The sequence below is a fragment of the Danio rerio genome, chromosome 6, assembly GCF_049306965.1.
Source record: "Danio rerio strain Tuebingen ecotype United States chromosome 6, GRCz12tu, whole genome shotgun sequence".
Lineage (NCBI taxonomy): Eukaryota > Metazoa > Chordata > Actinopteri > Cypriniformes > Danionidae > Danio > Danio rerio.
The window spans coordinates 41,879,208-41,894,791 of record NC_133181.1 but is presented as its reverse complement, the minus strand read 5'-3'; the positions used below and the strand labels follow the sequence as shown (position 1 = coordinate 41,894,791).

Here is a 15,584-nt window from a genome sequence, read left to right as displayed (position 1 = left end):
TGAACCGATCAGCCCATGATGCCTTTTGTCTCCGGAAATAAAGTACAACTTGCAGCCTGCCAATGGAGGTTTTGTACAAGATGGAGGAGGCTATGAGGGAAAATCAGGCCTCGTTTAATGAGTTTAAAGGGTAATTGGTTTTAGATAATGGGACAAGTTCAAGTCAGCAATAAAACTTGGGTGTAGCACTAAAGTAAAACAACATGTATATTGGTAAAGCACACTCATGAAATGTTATACTGTATTTATTTTGCGCAATACACATTTGTGACAATTAATAATTGGCGTCATAATGGTCTTTAATATTTGTTTTCTCCGGCTGATTCTGGATCTACTGTTTCAGTGCTATCATTTCATTTAAGTATGCAAGGCTTTGCTTCATGGTGTCTGAACATATTCATATTTGACCATTTCATCAGCTAATTATCTAAGTTTCAGAGTATTCTAAGCATTTTCCCTTTGCACAGGAATCGAAGGGAAGCGGTTAATGTATAACAGTATGATAGTCCTCTTGCCGTTCAACCTCATTAGACTTCATACATATCTTGAAAATTGTTTCTTGACCAATAAGCTGGCCTTGAGCCACTCCCTGCACTCGATATAAGAGTTTGAAGGAACGTGTGTCGTCCCACCACTTTTGAGTTTCCATCCCCTCAACTCCTGGTCCTCTGACAGCTGTTTTGTCCAGAGATGCAGAGCTCGAAGAAAACTGTTAAGACTTTTAGCAGTCACTCCTCTGTTGGAGTGAGCAGCAACAGACGGACACCCCTGTCCCGTTCAGGGATGGTTTCGAGAGAAGGTTGGGGCTCCAGTCCAGTCCTTTACCCTTCGATTACAGCTGTAAAGGTCAACGAAAGTCTTCTGGCACCCCTAAACCTGGACATCGACCCGAGCATCCAGGCCATCAAGACTCAAGAGAAGGAACAGATCAAGACACTTAACAACCGCTTTGCTTCATTCATTGACAAAGTAAGTTACCTCATGTTTATATTAAAAGTTTGTGTGGTACCTTGATTTGAATGTGTGTGTGGTTTTATAAGGAAGTGATGGAATTGTGGTAACATTAATAATAGCAGGCCCAATCCTATCAGTGCCATATTTTATCAGGACCACCATTTGTCTCATGTACATGATGGAGCAATGTCCACACTGTCATAAACACACCTTTGTCATGTTTTGGGGCAATATTAGTTTACTATCAGACCGCTCCCTTGTACATGCCTTTATAGAAACACACACCTATCAGAACACACATAACTATCTTTGAACTTACATAATCTGTTTAATAAAGATATGTGCATGCTATGCTGTTTTTAAAAATCCACAACTGGACAATTGAAGTGTACTGGAAAAAAATAAATGCTGAATAATTACACACAACCTCCAAAATAAAATCATGAAATGTTCAGAATAACAACCTCTATCATTTATGGAACCTTTACATTTTTTGTGGAATATAAAGTTACATGGATATTAAGGGTTTTATATAGAACCATTGATGCCAGTAAATATAACTTTGTAGGGATCTGTGGCATCGCTGTGAAAACCTTTTGGAAACTTTAATTTCTGAAAATGATCTTTGAAGAATCCTTCATTGCAAGGTTCTTAGTGGAACCCCAAATACTCCTTCTCTGTTGCATATCAGTTAAGTATTGACCTTATTCTTCAATGTGGAAGTGCACTCGTTTTTGCAATTGTTTTAGAACCTCATGATCAGTGGCCTATGGTAAAAATAACAAGGAATAACGTCAGAAAATGGTCAAACTACTTGCTCTACAAACAAATGTTTAATATAATTTGAAAATATAAGTTTACAACATCAAGCAGCATAACAAGCGATGTTTAATGTCTAAAAATGAATGGAAGTGAATGAGACCTGAAGTCTCGACCCAAAAAGATTCAAATTGCACCCACTCGTACACAAAGAATAAGGTGAATAAAAAACAGTTAAGAATACAAGAGGTTTTTTGCAGTGAGCCAAAGCAAATATTTTGGGTACCCCAAACAATCATTCAGTCAATGTTTGATCCATTTAAACTGACCTTTTATTTATTTATTTATTTATTTTATTTCGCCAAATATATTGATTAACATTTTATGCAGATGCAATATCCTATACATACAAAATAAGTAATACACTTATCACAAAACTGTGCAGAGCTGTGGCCTTGCAGGAATTAAGTTTGAGACCTATGTTCTATGGAATCACTCTCGAAACACCCATTTGGTTCCTATATTTCTATGAGTACCCTATGTTAAATGTTATAATTAAGTTTGACACCTGCACAGGTGTCAAATCCAGTTCCTTGAGGGTCGCAGCACTGCACAGTTTAGTTCCAAGTTTAGACTTTTCTCCCCATAGACTTCCATTCATACTCATGCAAATGCGTCAGACCAGAAACACAAGCTTGTGCGACAAGTTTTGCAGTTCGCTGCGTTGGAAAGTTCAAGCATCACTTGACTGCGTGACACCAACCGAGGATCAAAAAATGACTTCTGTGGATAGAAATTTAAAATATAGACCAGTCGCTCATTTTTAAAATGTCTAATCATTTTGCTTAATCCTGCTCCTTTTCACAGCGCCGTACTACAGAATTTCACAAGCTCAAACTTTTGTGTGACCGCAGCTTCACCTCTAGGTTTCAAACAAGCCTGATGGACTTAATTAGTTTGATCAGCTGTGTTTAATTAGGGTTACATCTAAACTGTGCAGAGCTGTGGCTCTTCAGGAACTTGATTTGACACCTGTGTTCTATGGGATCACTCTCAAAACTCCCGTTTGGTCTCTTTGTTTCTAATCTTTTATTTAAGAAATGGTCTAGTTTTCCACTATTTTCTTGCCCTTTCCCAGGTACGCTATCTAGAACAACAGAACAAGATGCTGGAAACTAAGTGGAGTGTCCTGCAGGAACAGACCAGTCGACAGTCCAACATTGATATGATGTTTGAGGGCTACATTGCTGGTCTGCGTAGACAGTTGGACAGTTTAGGTAATGAGAAGCAGCGCCTGGAGTCTGGCCTGCGAGACATGAACACACTCGTTGAAGACTTTAAGAGCAAGTGAGGGCATTACACACATCTGCACACTGTCTTCATTCTGACAAATTTAAAAAACACAGTATTTTCTAAAAAAAAAAATGTACCTTTCTTCGTAGGTATGAAGATGAAATTAATAAACGAAGCGATTCTGACAACGAATTTGTGCTTCTTAAAAAGGTCTGCACTCCCTGTAAATGTGCACATACATTGTAGATGAAGTACTTTTAAAAGGTAATTATAATTATATTATTATGAACATTTTTGTACTGTGTTTGTCTCTGTTAGAATGCTGATGATTCATACCTGAGTAAAGTGGAGCTGGATTGTAAATTGGATGCCCTTTCAGAGGAGATCAACTTCCTTTGGCAGATTTACGAGGCGGTACTTTTCACCTCTTTCACATTTCAAATAAATCTATTCCCACAGTCATATTGCATACTTTCATTTATTGAGCTGATAGTAAAACAGAACAGCTTAAAACTCTTACTGTGTGCAAGAAAAGTAAATGTTCAAAAACAGTAGCAGATGAAAGTATGTCTCGAGTAATGCTTGTTCCATGTGCAGGAACTCCATGAGCTCCAGACTCAGATCAAGGACACTTCAGTTGTTGTAGAAATGGACAACAGCAGGAATCTGGACATGGAATCTATCGTGGCTGAAGTTCGTGCTCAGTATGAGGAAATCGCCAGCCGCAGCCGTGCAGAAGCAGAGAGCTGGTACCAACAAAAGGTGAATCTCTTGTTATTTCTGCTAACTGTGCTACAGTATAATAAAGGAGTTTTCCTGTGTTTTTGCATTTGTATCTGTACTTGAATCTTCATGCTTGCTACACTATGATAGTATGAAGAAATGCAGTTGACCGCAACCAAACATGGAGATGACCTGAAAAACTCCAAGGCAGAAATCTCAGAGTACAACCGAAGAATTGCACGTATTCATTCTGAGATGGAGCTCATTAAGGGACAGGTATGAACTCTATTCAGAGTCAAATGATGAAAAACAATGCAAGATATAATAACAGCTTGATTCATTTTGGTGACATTTGACCATAACAAAGCCAGGATTATTTCAGTAAATCCATATAATTATATTTGAGATCATCTCAATTAATCCCAGTTAATTTCAATTATAGGTCAGAGTGTGGGAAGGACGTAATCTTTTGTATCCTCTCATTTTAGTTCTCAAACCATGAAGCACAGATCAAAGAGGCAGAAGAACGTGGTGAACTGGCCGTGAAAGATGCCAGGCTGCGTCTGCAGGAGCTGGAAGCTGCTCTTCTGAGGGCTAAACAGGACATGGCCCGACAGGTGCGCGAGTACCAGTCACTGATGAACATCAAACTGGCTCTGGACATTGAGATCGCCACCTATAGGAAACTCCTGGAAGGGGAAGAAAGCAGGTGAGGGTTTGTTAACAACTGACAAACCTACTTTATAGGGGTCCCGTTATGTTTTTTTTTTTTTTACACATTAGCAATCTTTAGTGCATAATGTTTCTATTTAAGCTTGAAAATATGTACTAAGCACAAAACACAAGAAATATTTATTATCAGCAAGCACTGCTTCTAAATCCCTCAGTTCTTTTGCAGTACACATGAAACCAATCACATTCTTATTCGAAATCCAATTATGCTTAATATATCATCGATTATTGTGATCATGTAAGCAAAGTAAAGGGATAGTTTACTAAAAAAAAAAAAAATTACGCTGGCCCCAATAGCCTAATGATTAAGTGTACTGACATTTAGCACCATGGTGCTCATGGTGACCCAAGTTCGAGTCCCAGCTTGAGGTCCTTTGCCTCTCTCTGCTCCCAATACTTACCTGTCTGAAACCTTCACTGTTCTATCCAAATTAAAGGTGAAAAAACCCTAAAAAACAAAACATAAATCTAAATTTACTCATTATAAACTAACTGTAACTGTTGTGTAACAACTGTAACCACTGACATGCATAGTAGGAAAAACAAATACCATGGAACACATTCGTTCTGTTCCTAGTGTTGGGTTGCAGCTGGAAGGGCATCTGCTGTGTATAACATATGATGGATAAGTTGGTGGTCCATTCCACTGTGGTGACCCCTGATTAATAAAAAACTAAGTAATAAATAAAGGACTAAGTCTAAAAAAAATGAATGAATGAATGAATGAATGAATGAATCTGTTCTGCAGATTTAAAGAGAAATTTCACCCCAAAAGTAAAATTTCCTCACCGTTTACGCAAGACCCAAGTGACTCTAAGACCCAATCACATCTATATTTTATACTACTTTGCCTCCCCCTACTCCTTTCTCTTAGCCAATAAAATAGATTTTGAAGAGATAGAAATGGAAATATAACAAATGATTTCCTGGGACACCACCACTACGGTCACTAGCGTATACACTGTGGTAGTCATTTAAGAAGGCGTAAACACGCTCAACAGATTACTTGCTCGCAAGTTGTTTTGTGCTATATTTAGATAAACACTATTTGTTATTAGCTGTTCTTAAAGGTCTTAAGGGACTATTGTTAGTGAAATTGAGTAATTTTTAAAAACATTTCTATGAATATAATGATCGTAACACATTAACGCTGTTATGAATGTGATAAATCAGATGCTGAGTTATGCTTGCTCACTTTTGCAGCCATGTTAATGCTATTGCTGGTGCATTCATAGATACACTTCCCTCTACCTCTACGCCTTCAAGCAAAAAAAGAATTACGACAATTAAGTGGAAGGGCTAAAGGTGTAGAATTGGGGTTGGGCCCAGTTTTTATGATTATGTTATTTTTCTGTTGAAGACAAAACTATATTCTGAAGAATGCTGGGAAAAACGCAACAAAGGTTCTTTGGAAATTCATGCTTCAGCCTACCTTTTTGCACAACCACAAAAAGTACTTAAACATAAGTTTGACTGCAGGGTTATATGAACACCGAGTACTATGACGCCAACAAGTGTTGTTCCTTTTCACACCAATGATTTTAGTGCATAGTGGTCAGGTTTGAATCCAGTTAAGCATGCTTCCACAAAAGCGATGAAAGCAATGCACCTGTATGAATCAAGGTATAACTACGTGGCTGCATTGCACTTTTTTTCTTATGTTTGCTTTTAAAATTGTCAACTATTGGTGACATGTTGGCTCAGTGGTTCACAGAAAGAAGGTCACTGGTTTGAGTCCCGACTGGATCAGTTGGCATTTGGAGATTGCATGTTTTTCCCGTTTTCATGTGGATTTCCTCCAGGTGCTCCGGTTTCCCCCACAGTCCAAAGTAATAAGGTTTAGGTGAATTGAATAAACTTTGTTGGCTGTAGTCTATTGTATGTATGTGAATGAGTGTGTATGAATATTTCCCAGTATAGGGTTACAGCTGGAAGGGCATCTACTGTGTAAAACATATGCTGGATGAGTTGAAGCTCCATTCCGCAGTGGCCACCCCTGATGAATAAAGGAAATTAAAAAAAGAATGTAAACTATTGGTTGGTTTTAGAGAAGGGTTTACATCAGTGCTTTACTGGGTTATCTCTATGACAAGCACTGCCTTCTCATGGACGGGTACAAGAAAGATGTTTATCTGAAATGTACAACAAAAAATACCTTACGTTATGTTTTTCAGATTTGCAAAAAAACGTGTAGACCTCGCCCTCTAGTGGATTTGTCATCAGAAACATGAAACAAAACCTATTGGCCTGAAGCAGCCATTGACATCCATAATAGGAACAAACCATACTCCAAAAGTGAATGGTGGCTTTTTCCAACATTAATCAGTATTTCTTCTTTTGTTCAACAAAAAAGTCAACTGAAATAATTTTGGAACAAGTGAAGAATGAGTAAATGATGGCAGAATTTTTTGGAGTACATCCAGACAAAACAAGCGCAGTGAAGGAGAAAAAAAATATTATACTGTAATCTCAAATGCTTTTTTTGACCCAAATAATTATAAAAACATGTTCTAACCTTTTGTAGCAGATGTTTAAGTGATACAATTCAAATGCTGCTAATATATGAGCTGCACATTTCCTGCTTTTTTCTCAGTTTATGACGATCCATTTAACATTACAATCAACATAACAAATGAAAAGCTCTAGGATGTACTTTTTTAATGATTTTGCATGTATTTTACTTTAAGAGCACACAATCACAATACATTCCTTTGAATTTCTTCTGTTTTCCTCCACAGACTGTATACATCATACCAGACACACTACATCACTAAACCAGGCCGTGAGTTTATTTATGCACATCTTTATTCATATACACACATTTAAAAGTGTTTGAGATCACCACTCTCAAAAATAAAGCTACAAAAATTATCACTGTGGTGGTGCCTTTTGAAAAACATCTAAATTTGTTCCTAAAGGGTCCATATATAATTATAAAGGTATTCCAATGATAGCTTTTGCACCTTTATTAATTAATGTGCTTATATTTAAGATGCTGTACTTAAAAAGCATTTGTAACAGTTTAATTTTACTTTCTTTTAGCACTCAACTACGATCTTGAAAGCAGCTTTGTAGGAGTATCATCCCAAAATGCCACAAAGGATATTCATAACACAGGCCTGGTTAAGCAGGAGGTGGTGGTTAATAAGGGTGGCAGCTCTAGCAGCCTTACCACCGTCACCAAAAGCACAAAGACCACTGTCGTCACCAGTGAGATGGGGAAGACTCTTGTGTCCACAGGGGGAAGTGTGCAGGTGATGGATAAATCTGCAGTCAAAGAACTGGAGGATGTTTTTAACTGATGGGAGGAAAGATTAAAGTGTATTGCACAGGATCCAGGATTAGATTTTTTATAGGTTGCCTTTCTCCCACTCAACAGTGAGCATGTCCAGTTTGTTGTTAAGGTTTGACATATAAAACTGATAACAAGACATACTAAAGATGTAGTATATTTTTAAAGAATATCTGATGTTTGCTTGTTTCCTTTGATTAAATGGTTACTAAATATCTGTTAATGAGAACAGTTAAACAAAAAGGGGGACACCGTTTGAGCACTTTTCTGACTATTAAGGACTGTATTCAAATAAAGTGCGTACCACAAATCAAATTTTGATGTTTATTATTTTATATTCTATAAAAGGCATCATGCAATTGGCGAAAAAATTGAGGATGTAATATGTCACTACAAGGTTATGCATTTAAAAAAAAAATGATACAATGTAACAAAGCATCTTTTTTTTAGAGCTTTTGCATGTATTTTACTTTGAAGTTGACTGTTTAAATGGAAACTTTAAAGGGGTGGTACACTATATCATATTTTAAACTTTAATTGATATGTAATGTAGTTGTGTGAACATAAACAACATCTCTGAATGTAAGACACTTAAAGTTCAATGCAAAGGGAGACATTGGCTTTAACAGAGTCAGCTTAGCAAATCCTACAGCGAACAAAGTTTGGGGACTACAAAAAAGTACATCCAAGTTAGTGAGATCACAAACCCTTCAGGTTACACGCATTCACCACACTCATTCACCTGCTCAGGAAAGGGGCGTGGCCAGAGGTGCAGTAATGTTATAGCAAAGAAAGCTAAAATGCCATCCAAACGCTGCTATTTCCACAGAACTTGTTCTGTTTCTGTATTTGGACCTCCAAAGGACACCCTACAAAGCGAGAAGTGTTTACCAGTTTAATTTTAATTATATATAGCTAGCAATTGACAAAGGACAGTTTCCAGAATGTTTCCCAGTTCAGTGCTGGATTCGGTTAAAACTCCTCAAAGGAGCAGCTCCAACCATGATAGATAAAGCTGTGGATTGTGAGTCACACCTGTAAATATTTTTACTTGTTAAAATTGGTCTATTACATGCATAGTGTCAAGCGTTAATGGTGTGTTGAAATTCATATTTATCCGTCAAACCGATGTAAACTATCTTCAGCAGTGCTGCAGTATCTCTATGCGGCCTCTTTTAGTGCTTCTACATCTCAAATGATGAACTCAAATAAATAACTTGCAAAAGTTATGTAAATGTTTTATATTATTTACACATGCTTATAACCACAAAAATATATGAAAGGCACTTGACAAATTTTATTTTAGAGAGAAGGTGTGAGGTATAGCTGTGTCCTTTTAATTTTCTGTCTTATTCACGCTCAAACTGCTGTGGCTACTCTTCCTGACAATATTTACACAACAGAGGCACAGTGCATGATAGTAGAGTAGAGGCGAGACGCTTTTCCTGATGACATTTAGCCAATCCACGAATCACAGCACATTATGTTTGCTGACCAATCAGAACCGCTTGAGGGTCGTTTTCATGTTTGCCGAGTAGCAGTATATAATCACAGTAAGAAAATTGACAAAATCGCATAATTATTTTACAAATGAAACATGAGCACACAATGCTTTGCATCTTATAAACACAAGCAAGCCTTAATATTACACTCTCGACCACCCCTTTAAACAGTCATAATTCAGGGTAGCTTTAAAGAGATGAAAGTAATTAGAAATATGTTGATTTACTCACCCTCATGTCATCCAGGATAAGTGACTTTTTTCTTTAATATCAATGTTGAAAATGTGGGCCTTAATGAATCATTAAATGCATGTAAGTGACATTTTAAGCAGCAGTTTGCAAAAAGAATGAAAAAACAAGCAACAAATATTTACTTCATAGCTTTTGACTTTGTCAGATTCTTGAACAGTTGACTTCAAAATATTTAATTGAGTTGTCAGGAGCCACTGGTATTCACTTTATTTTGCCTGCATTGTTTTCCACTTTAAAAGTATGGGTTGTTTTAAAATATGCATTTGCACCTATTATTAAGACCAACTATCTCAAAGTAAATACATGCAACTCTAAGACCATTTCCATATATGAATACTCCAAAGTAAACAAAAAATAAACCAATACATGTTGCACAATATTAAGGTATAATCTTTGCAAATGAAGGCCAGAAATATAATATATCTGCATTTATGACAGCATCTCCTCCCCCTACAACAAACACTGCCCTATAAGGACTGCAGTAGTAAGGGAATTTAGACTCCACACCTTAGAACTGGTGTAAAACTGCTCGGACCGGATTAGGTAAGCTAATCCTTCGCAATCACTACAGCACTATGGAAATGTTTTAGAAATAACACTTCCACAAATCTTCATTCATTTTATGCATATAGTCACCTATTTAATTCATCCTTGTGCTGATAGATGATTGGGATGTAATTTAATAAACTGGTGCACTGGAATTTCTTAAGTCTTGTCACAACCTGCACAGAGCTATTATTATTGTTGACTGTCAATGACTCCAGCTGTGTAGTTATCACTACGGCAAGATGAAAAGTAGTTACGGCAGTTATTGTTTTCTGCGGTTTCTACAACAGGTAGTATGAGCTGAAAGGTGAGGTAAGAAAAAAAAAAAGTAGTAACGCTTTGTAAAGAATACCACACATAGCAAGCTTTAGTGGATGTGTGATTTTGGTGACAAATGTTGACACATGTTGGCCCCAGGTGTTTAACCCTGTTCTCCTGTACTACCACACCCTATACACACCCAGTTAACCAGTCCCCTAAGATTCATATCTTCTCTCCCCTCTTGCAACACGTACATCTTCATTCGCTCTGCGATCCACGACTGCATTCTGTTCTAGTTTCTCCTCATTTGACCTTCCACTCCTCCCTGCAATTGATTTATTGTAGTCATTTTTTGTATAATCTCCTGTCAGGGAGTTTTAAAAATCTTCTCTCTTTCATTCACTCTCTCCGTGTCACACTGTCTTTCTGCACAGGCCTCAACAGGTCCTCAGTTTATTGTGGATACTAACAGAAACTCGAGGGATTACAGGCTGGTCAAGCCTTTCCATAAGCTTTACCTCTCCATTCATTCTCAGACAAATCTTGCTCCTGAGTATGTTTTATATGGAGAATTTAATGAGCATATTACAAGATTTTAAGGTGTTGAGTTACATATATTATACAAACATTGACTGTCTATTAAGTAAATATGCTTTGCAAATGATATGTGTATATACATATGAAGAGTAAACTGCTTATTTGCAATAGCTGCAGCATACTTACCATACTATAAATGTGCCTGTATATACATTTTAGCATAAAGAACCTTAAACCAAGGGTTTTGCACATGTAGTAAAGGCAAATAAGTAATTTTTAAGTAAAGAAGATTGAAGTGAAACTTATATAATACAGAGGTAATTTTTATGGTAATTTTCAGATCTAAAAAAAAGGTTTTAACATCATATTTAGTATAGTGGTTTTGTATTGTTTGCCAGTTCAAATGTCCAAAGGTTCTCAAAAAGAGATTCTTGAGATAAGAGGTCTTGTTTTCTGTGAAACTGATCAAAATTAGTTGCGTTAATGATTAAAACAAGAACAATGGGCTGTGAATAATAAAGAATATGTTATCCAGAAGACCAGAATCGAATATATTTGCACAACTTAACACTTATTTTTTATTTTTCATCTCAAGTATAGATATTAGTTCTGCAATGCAAAAATAATGAAGAAATATACAGTACAAAATATTTTTATTTATGCCAATTCAAGAATTGAAGTCCAGTTTAAGGTCTTACATTGTTAAAGCATGTATGATATATTTTTAAAGTCAGTAATATTACACAATAGTATTTTTTGCATTCAAAACACATTCACCAAAGTGCTTGAGTTATATGCTAATATTTTCATCACATTACCAAATGAGCCTTTTCAGAGATAGCAAAAGTTAGTTCAATTTTTTTCTATGGCACTAAAGTTGCAACAGAGAACTCTGGAAAGCTAAAATTCTCAGGAGAAATGAGTCATAATTACTTGTAGACTTGTAAATGCAAACTAAATGGCATGACTGCTTCAGCAAGTGGTTTTTTTCCTTCACAATTGCTTTTGATAATTCTATCAGTTTAGTGGGACCTTATTTTCAATGGTAACTTCTGACCTGCCACAACACAACGGTTGCTAGAGTAATGTTTATTTCAACATCATTTAACACAATTCAGCAAACACATCACATTGAAAGTGCTGCAAGATGTGCAAGAAGCAACCTAATCAGTATTTCCTTGGGATATGCATGTTCACTTCTAAACCAATCACATTGCAGAATATTTCTGACTGCATATTTCCCCATTCCTTTGTCAACCCTTGAGGTCTCCCTCCCTCTCCACAACTGCAGCTTCACCTTTAATTTATAGTGTACTTATGGCTAGTTTTCCATCCTTTCAAAACACATTTTTATAGAATTAAGTCTATAATTAATTTATTCTAGATTTAATTCTAACATTTCGATAAGTACATGTGCAATTACTCTACCCGCAGTTCCATTTCTCAGTCTGAGTGCACACTACACAACATCTGACTTTATAATTGAAGACTTCAATACATGTTGCACATCACTTGTGTCTTAAAGAGCATGTACACAATGCCAAGACCAACTACAGAATAAATAACATGTATTTTGTACAAAGCAAGGCAATTATTTTATTATCCTGTTGCTTAAACTGTTGGGTCATTTTTCTTTTCTCTGCAACGAGTAATCCAAACCTGCATTCTTACTCAATACATCACTTTGGTGCATCTGTGAAACATACTACCACAAACTATAGGTCATGTATGGAAAAATAAAGCTGGGAAAACCCACTCATAGCCTTCTTTTGAAAATGATTCTCTTTTCTGTTGTTACATAATGCTATTCACTCTGTGCTGTAAGTGCTTAACAGTGTAAACGCGTGTGTGTGTGATTGTGAACTATGCTATGTTTCCAGAGCTTTCTATAGAAAGTAGTGTGTGTGTTCGAGACAGATCAAGGAGGTGTGTTTAGCAACAGGGGCCCTCGTCAGTTTTGACAGAACCTGTTGTTCAGTGTTCACAAATATCTGCCCCTTGTTGAAAGACAAAACATGCTTTTTCTTTACATAATGAATTAGCATAATGCTTACTGGCTAATTCGGGAAGTTAATTCCTTTGTTCTTGCAAATTACAAAGATTAAACAGAATTTCATACAACATTTTTCTTAGTAAAATGCTAACACTTTAGTTTAAATATTCTTACTATCAACTACTGGATTATTACCGACCCATTACTAAGATGTTAATCAAGTGGCTATTTATTATAAGTTATATGATCTTATTTTAGGGCGACACGGTGGCTTAGTGGCTAGCACTCCACAGCAAGAAGGTCACTAGTTCGAATCTGGTTTCCCCCGAAATCCAAAGACATGCGGTAGGTGAATTAAACTAAATTGCCCATATTGTATGTGTGTGAATAAGTGTGTATGGATATTTCCCAGTGGTGGGTTGCAGCTGGAAGTGCATCCGCTGTGTAAAACACTCTGGATAAGTTGGTGGTTCATTCCGCTGTGGTGATCCCTGATGGATAAAAGGACTAAGCCGAAGAAAAAATAATGAATATACTAATGATCTTATTCTACAACCCTGATCCCAACAGTAAATTAGTACTGTATAGAGCTGAAAAGTCTCAGTTGGTGGTTTGTTATTTAGTGAGAAGTGTACCTTATAAAGTGTGACCAGTAAATATTGTATATGCATTTATGGAGACCGGTGATTTTTTAAAATATGTTTCTGTGCCTTAAGTCTTAAGTCCTAAATTCTTATATCGAGAAATTATTAAATTATATCGAGAAATTATTTTAAAAGTATTTTATCTGCAAAAAAAAAAAGCTTTTAAAAACACACAAATTTGGGTTTTAAAAATCCCATTGTAAAATCTTTTTTTTTTTGTTTTTGTTTTTAATCTCCCAGCAGAGAAACTCAACATGTATGAATCAATAGGATTCTCCACACAGCCTTTGTCATGTTAAAGGGTCATGAATAACAGGTTTGCTATGCATGCATTCTTGCAGGTCCACATCAAGTACACCTTCTTACTCTCTGTCTTTTTATTTGCATAGCTGTTGGATATTTCTGACAGGTGTGTCTCATTCTTAAACTGTGAAAGTAGCTATTTCAGCTATTCTGCTTCACTTCTCACAATCAATTGCTCTTTAGGTGTAAATGTCTTCTCGATACTAGGATGAAACTCGAGAAACCAGCAAACCCAGAGCTTAAAGGCCTGGTGCAAAGACTTGGATGTAAAACAATTGCACTTCAATTTAAATTTCAATTGTTTTACGTTTGATTTTTGTTTAATTATTTGCATCAAAAATATGTATTCAGCATAAGGGGCACTTGTCAAAGTTTTGACAGAACCTGTTGTTCTGTTTTCACATAAATCTGCCAAACACCTTCTTGAAGGCAAAGCACACATTTTCTTTACGTAATGAATTTGCATAATGCTTACTGACAGCCTGGGGTCTTATTCACTTGTCCATACAAGTGACAGTTTAATAAAATGTAAATGCATTTATTTCTTAAATTTTTTTTTCAGTTGCATTTTGTCTTTTTAATGTTCATATTAATTTCTTTAATAATGCACTGAATTTATTATTTATTGCTGTACTGCAAGTCATAATGCAAAAAATGTATCTTGTCTCTACACCCATATAAATCCTAAAACAGAACTATTTTTATTCCTTTAACTGCCTGCTCTACCAAATGGTTGACCATATTTTTACTGTTATAATGGTTTACATACACAGCATTGCTGGTTTACAAAACAATAAAACAAACACAATCCTTCTCTATTGCACTACTACACTTGATTTTGGTTTTATTGTAAAAACAAAAAAACGTATATATATATATATATATATATATATATATATATATATATATATATATATATATATATATATATATATATATATATATATATATTATTTATTTATTTTATTATTTTTTTTATTGGCCTTACACTTAATATTTTCAGATTTCTCAGTATATTTATTCAGATACTTTTACCGTAAACTGTTTTATCAAGCATTTGGTAGAGGTTGAAATTTTTTAAATTATGGGATGTGTTGAACTGTAGCAACATTAAGAGTCCAGAAACGCAATCCAAAATATTTTTCTTGGTGGGATAGTTAAAGGGTTATGTTCATTTAAACATAAAGCTGTTCTCAGTAATACTATTAAATGCAGTTAACCATACAATATTTAAACAAGTAATCCCAACTTCTAAGCACATTAAGTTGTTTAACTAAATAGATTCATGTAATCTTGATGTACAATAATAGATTATAATATAATGATAATAATTATAACCTTTGAGTTGTCATGTGTCAAAAGCATGTTACTGATAGAGAATGGTGATGAGGGAACAGAAGAAACAGGTGGAAGAATTAAAACTTAAGCATAATCAGACATAAGCTTAATAAATCTGAGAACTTTTTGTTCAAAATGTTTAAACATATTAATATATTATAATATATACATATTATCATTATTATTATTGGGCAGCACGGTGGTGCAGCGGATAGCACAATTGCCTCACAGCAAGAAAGTTGCTGGTTTTCAGTTGGTGTTTCTGTGAGTTTGCATGCTCTCCCTGTGTTTGCTTGAGTTTCCCCCAGGTGCTCCGGTTTCCCAAACAATCCAAAGACATGCACTATAGGAAAATTGAATAAACTAAATTGGCCGTAGTGTATGTAAGTGCAAGAGTGTGTGAGTATTTCTCAGTATTGGGTTGCAGCTGGAAGGGCTTCCGCAGCTGGATAAGT

At 35.8% G+C, this 15,584-nt stretch overlaps 1 protein-coding gene across 2 annotated transcripts; it reads left to right on the top strand.

The window, feature by feature from the left end:
* Positions 1–536: 536 nt before the first annotated feature.
* On the top strand, positions 537–8,068 carry zgc:158846. Of its 2 annotated transcripts, none has more exon segments than NM_001083023.1 (9): positions 537–969; positions 2,852–3,060; positions 3,156–3,216; positions 3,325–3,420; positions 3,604–3,768; positions 3,880–4,005; positions 4,218–4,438; positions 7,200–7,243; positions 7,504–8,068. In NM_001083023.1, coding segments are annotated over 9 exon segments (1,461 nt in total). In that variant the 5' UTR covers positions 537–690; the 3' UTR covers positions 7,764–8,068.
* Positions 8,069–15,584: the final 7,516 nt, after the last annotated feature.